The sequence below is a fragment of the Somniosus microcephalus genome, chromosome 10 (assembly GCF_052327205.1).
Source record: "Somniosus microcephalus isolate GS21.2 chromosome 10, FLI_Smic_1.0, whole genome shotgun sequence".
Classification (NCBI taxonomy): domain Eukaryota; kingdom Metazoa; phylum Chordata; class Chondrichthyes; order Squaliformes; family Somniosidae; genus Somniosus; species Somniosus microcephalus.
In genome coordinates, this window is record NC_140996.1 from 219,410,665 (window position 1) to 219,416,664 (window position 6,000).

At 45.4% G+C, this 6,000-nt stretch overlaps 1 protein-coding gene across 2 annotated transcripts in view; it reads right to left on the reverse strand.

Annotated features, from left to right (window-relative positions):
• prkx (protein kinase X-linked) overlaps window positions 1-2,318 on the reverse strand; it is a 130,339-nt gene extending 128,021 nt beyond the window's left edge. The window contains exon 1 of one of the 2 annotated variants that reach the window (XM_085999655.1): window positions 1,758-2,316. In XM_085999655.1, coding sequence (XP_085855781.1) covers window positions 1,758-2,013 — 256 coding nt within the window. In that variant the 5' untranslated portion in view covers window positions 2,014-2,316. Of the gene's footprint in view, window positions 1-1,757 lie in introns of both variants that reach the window. The other variant, XM_085999656.1, reaches the window with a different exon arrangement.
• Window positions 2,319-6,000: the final 3,682 nt, after the last annotated feature.

Here is a 6,000-nt window from a genome sequence, read left to right on the forward strand (position 1 = left end):
TCAATGCTATCACTAGATTTGTTCAGCACGTTGCTACCAATACAATGTACTTGTAGGAAGAATCTTACTCGAGCCAGGCTTCATTTTTTTTAATCATATAATGTAGCTGACAAATTCACTTGTTGGCATAACTGAAAATAAAGATGCCTTGTATGCAAATCTGGTAGCACCAGAGACAAACTGGTTTTAATGGATCATCTCATCCACTGTCAGTTCGTCGAACACGAGACACTGCCTGGTAAACACATTGAGTATAATTCAACACATCAGCATGGACAGGATTATAATGCTGTAGCCAGTTTAGCAGTAAACAGGGCAAAGCAGGCGATGTAGATTGTTCTCCAAGACCCGGAGCCCACTACCATGCAAATGTATAAGGCAATACACTGAGTTCAAGAATCTTAATTCAGACTTTATTAGTTCTCACTGGTGACCGACTTGTGAGCAGTGTCTCACCTCAAAAACAGCTCAAAAAGCTTGCCAAGATTGGAAGGGTTAAAATAAGTGTAAACTGTTTTACACAAATGAATATTTTTAAAAATTCACCCCTCTACCATGAAACTTTACTAAAAAGCTATGACACAAAAATCTAAATGGAAAAACACTGGATAAACAGCAAAATAAATTTGCATGTATCGCTGAATAAATACCAAAACAAAGAGGCACACTCGAAAAAGAAACAGAAACCAAGAATTCCAATAAGATCATGGAAAATCCCAGGTTTCTTTCGTTGTTCCAATATTAAAGCATCGACACCCTGACGTTTCCATGGAGGGAGAAATATATTGATCATAATACAGTTTATATCATCCATATACATGTGTTTAGTTCCAAGAGTTCATTTCCTACTCCAAATAACTACTGCCAGTTTGAGACAGAGATCGATAGTCAGTTCGTGAAATCACATCCAATAAAACACCATCAGCACCGCGTCCGCTAAATAAACAGGGCTAAAAGGTAAAGTTTGAAACTTAACGACTGCAACAATGGAAAGTGCTACACTAAAGACAATTCAATTAACCTCTCGTAAAACTCAAATTAAATCCACATTGATGTACAGTTGCATTTCATTCCCAAATTCCCTTTACCAACACCAATGCAAAGATAGCTTTCTAAAGGGCAAGAAAAACCCCGTGCAACAGTACAAAACTTGACTGGAAAATCGAGACAGCCATAAAAAATAATGTGGGAGCACCATCAAAATAACAATTACATCAAGTTTGAACAAGTAATTAATAATGTGTTATATTAAAAAACACAAATTTGCAACAACATAAAATCAAAAAGTTATTTTTGGGGGGGGATGGAAATAGATCAATGCACCTTAGTGAATATATATATTTTTTTAAATACAGCCAAGACATTAATTACATCCCTTGGTCACCAATCCTGGAAGTTTGCACAAGTATTTTATTTTTAAAAAAGCAAATTTGCAACCAACATAAAAGAGTTAGAAGGAAATGGATCAATGCACCTTAGTGAATACACGGCAAACTGCATTTTGCGAAGACTTCTGGAAGTTTGCACAAGTATTTAATAATGTTTGATATTAAAAAAAGCAACCAACATAAAAGTGTGCATGTTTGGGGGGGGGGGGGTGGATAGATCAATGCAACTTTAGCGAATGCAAAGAAAATTGCATTTTGCAAAGACTGTTTTTTGCAAAAAAATCAAGAAAATGTACACACACACACAGAAACACTAGTCAAGACAGGACATACAATGATCCCGGGAGAGATGCCAGTGAATAAACGTACCCACAGTAGCCACAGTCTCCAGCTCCTCCATCTGATAATGCCTGGCTTGGTGCGGAGCTGCTGGAAGAGGAGGCGGCGGTAGCGGCGGCGGTAAATCACCGCTGGTTTGTGGTGGCGGTAGCGGCTCCCCGTCCTTCGCCATCGACGGCACCGAGAGCGGCGGCAATCTCAAGCCGGGCTCAGCCGAGCCACAAGCCGGCACTGTGACTCTCAGCGCTGCCATTTTCTCTCTCACACACACAACTCTTCTACACATATAGGTCTTTTTTTTGGTTGGATTGAGGTGGTAGATGGGGGGGTTGGGTTTATAGATAAATATCCGACGACATTTGTATTTCCGCGAGAGAAAAAAAAAGTTTAAAGCCCCTTGTAAAAGTTATCGTGTATTTCCTTCAGCCCGCTCGCCATTAACTGGCCGCCGGAGCCGGTCCCAGGAGGGGAGGGGCGGGCGGTTGGGCTATCCCATGGTGCTAGGAAGGAGAGGGGGAGCCTGTCCGCTGACGGTGAATCCCAGCTCCCGTTTCCCGTCCGTCACACTCTCTCCCCCCCCCTCTCCATCTGAACCTTTCCTTTTTGGTCGGTTTAAAATTCAAACGCTCTGGTCGCGCGCCGGAAGTGCTGCCTTCTGAATGACAGGGCGGGGCTTTCTCCCACACCAATCCACGCCCCCTTTGGTTGATTGATTGAGTGCCACGCCCCCTTTTTTATCTTGATCGATTCAGCGATTGGGCGGAGCCTTTTAATTCACTTCGCCCCCTACACACACGCGCGCACACAGCTGGTCTCCTTTGATTGACGGCTGCTCCTGAAAGGGTTGGGTGGGGCACTGCGCACGGGGCAGGGTGCGATAGCACAGTGGTCCCGTCACTGGACCAGGAACGCGGGGACGAGAACTCCCAATATCTGGTTAGTCGCCGGTTCAAACCCTACGATTGGCAGCTGCGGAATTTAAATTCACATTCAATTGAATAAATTTGGAATTAAAACACTAGTATCTGTTATGAAATGGGGATGACTGTACATTTACCACTCCACAGACAGTGAAGTAGTCCATGCCTGCATGCAACAAGACCTGCACAACATTCAGGCTTGGGGTGGATAAGTGACATGTAACATTAGTGCCAGGTAATAGACTATCTCCAACAAGCAAGAGTCTCACCACCTCTCCTTGACATTCAACAGCATTGCCATCGCTGAATTCCCTGCCATCAACGTCCTGGGGGTCACCATTGACCAGCCACACAAATACTGTGGCAACAAGAGCAGGTCAGAGGCTGGGTATTCTGTGGCGAGTGTCTCACCTTCTGACTCCCCAAAGCCTTCCCACCATCTACAAGGTACAAGTAAGGAGTGTGATGGAATACTCTCCATTTGCCTGGCTGAGTGCAGTTCCAACAACACTCAAGAAACTCGACACCATCCAGGACAAAGCAGCCCGCTTGACTGGCACCCCATCCACCACCTTAAACATTCACTCCCTCCACCACCGGCGTACCGTGGCTGCAGTGTGTACCATCTACAAGATGCACTGCAGCAACTCACCAAGGCTTCTTTGACAGCACCTCCCAAACCCGCGACCTGTTCCACCTAGAAGGACAAGGGCATCAGGCGCATGGGATACACCACCACCTCCAAGTCGCACACCATCCTGACTCAGAAGTATATCGTCGCTCGGCCAAAATCCTGGAACTCCCTCCCTAACAGCAGTGTACCTTCACCACACGGCCTGCAGCGGTTCACGAAGGAGGCTTCAAGGACAACTAGGGATGGGCAATAAATGCTGGCCTTGCCAGTAATGCCCACATGCAATTAAAAATGCCCGCCCCCCCCTTCTCCCGCATGCTGAATTGTTGTCACATGACAATGAAATGCAAAGCCACTTAAAGCAAGGGAGAGGGATTGTGTGGCTCTGTTGGATTGATCAGCTCTTTCTGTTTTGGGTATTTTATACATATGGGAGATTGCACCCTCCACCAAAAGAAAGAAATACATGCATTTCTATAGCGCCTTTCACCAACACCAGACGTCCCAAAGCGCTTTACAGCCAATTAAGTACTTTTTGAAGTGTAGTTGCTGTTGTAATGTAGGGAACACCGCAGCCAATTTGCACACAGCAAGCTCCCACAAACAGTTATATGATAATGGCCAGAAAATCTGTTTTTAATGATGTTGGTTGAGGGATAAATATTGGCCAGGACACCAGGGATAACTCCCCTGCTCTTCTTCAAAAGAGTGCCATGGGATCTTTTATATCCGAGAGAGCAGACGTTAGTTTAACGTCTCATCTGAAAGACAGCACCTCCGACAGTGCCACACTCCCTCAGTTAACTGCACTGGAGTGACAGCATAAAAAATCTAGGCTGACACTACAATACAGTGCTGAGGGAGCGCTGCACTGTCAGAGGTGCCGTCTTTTGCATGAGGTGCTAAACTAAGGCCACGTCTGTCCCCTCAGGTGGACATAAATGATCCCATGGCACTATAGCAAAGAAGAGCAGGGGAACTATCCCCAATGTCCTAGCCAATATTTATCCCTCAATCAACATCACTAAAACAGATTATCTGGTCATTATCACAATGCTGTTTGTGGGAGCTTGTTGTCCGCAAATTGTCTGCCGCATTTTCTACATTACAACAGTGACTACACTTCAAAATAGTGCTTCATTGGCTGTAAAGCGCTTTGGGATGTCTGGTGGTCATAAAAGGCGCTATAGAAATGCAAGTCTTTTTTTCTTTTATGATGTATGTGGTTAATTGCCTAAAAACAGAAAATGCTGGAAACACTCAGCAGGTCAGTCACCATCTGTGGAGATAGCAGATAGATGTTCTGATAAAAGCTTGACACCTGAAATGTTATCACTTCTCGCCACAGATAGTGACTGACCTGTTGAGTGTTTCGGCATTTTCTGTTTTTGTTTTATATTCCCAATATCTGCAAGGTTTCTTTTGCTTACATGCCCTGACTCATTGGGGGTGATTTTCATTCAGAAGTCGGGAAGGAGGTGGGACTACAACTTTCGGGGTTGTAGTCCCGCCTCCATCGAGATGTGGCCAATCCACGCGATTTTAACTTGATTGACCGTGTTGCGCCCGCCCAGCGGGCTCAGTAGGCCAATTAAGGGCCACCCGGCAACAAGTGACGTCACAGATTGACATTTCATCTGTCAAGACGTTTTGACAGATGAAATATCAGCGTTTCACAGCTGTTTGAAGCTGTCAAACACTGACAGTCTTACTTCTAACCTGAGTCCTTCTCCACAGACTCAGTTAGAAATCTCACCGGCACAGAAAGCTGCAGGCTGTCACTTTTGACAGTTCGCAGCCATTCTGCTTTCTGTGCCGGTGAGATGATGGACTCCCGAAACCTAGAGGAAGGAAGGCTGAAAAGGTAAGTACAGGTAATTTAAACTTCTTTACACACTTTAGACACACCAAACACACTTACTTCTGCACTCATGCACCCATCACTCACCTGAACACTGACATCTCGACCCCTCCAAGTCCTTCAACCCGACGGCCCGACTCCTCTAACTTGGCGTGGTTTGGAGCCATCGGGAATCCCACACTTCAACCTTCAAAATAGGGATTAGGCTAAAAACTGCCTGTTAACTACCTGTTAATAGGCAGTTAATTGGTAGTAATCCCTTCCCGCCTCGGGTAGGCGGGTCCCAGTGCGGGGCGGGTACCCGCCTCCTTTGAAACTTACATGGAGGTGGGTTGGGGGCGGGATGGTGTCGGGACCCCCGAATTCGGGACTTTAACCCCCCCCTGCACGCCTCCAATCCTGACTCCATGGGTCAATGAAAATCGACCCCTTTAAGTCAGACCTGTCTTGTCTCACTTATCTTAATGACACTAATCCTGCTGTTAAGATAAAATAAAAGAGAAAAAACATAACTATTTTAGTTAATCGCAGCTCAATTCACCCCCTGTAGGTTCTCATCTCATAAGAACATAAGAAATAGGGGCAGGAGTAGGCCATACGGCCCCTCGAGCCTGCTCCGATATTCAATGAGATGTTAGCTAATCTTCTACCTCATCTCCACTTTCCCATCCTATTCCTATATCCCTTGATTCCCTTAGTGTCCAAAGATCTGTCGATCTCAGTCTTGAATATACTCAGAGCTCTCTGGGGTAGAGAATTCCAAAGATTTACAACCCTCTGAGCGAATAAATTTTTCCTCATCTCAGCCCTAAATGGCCGACCCCTTATCCTGAGACTATGACCCCTAGTTCTAGGCTC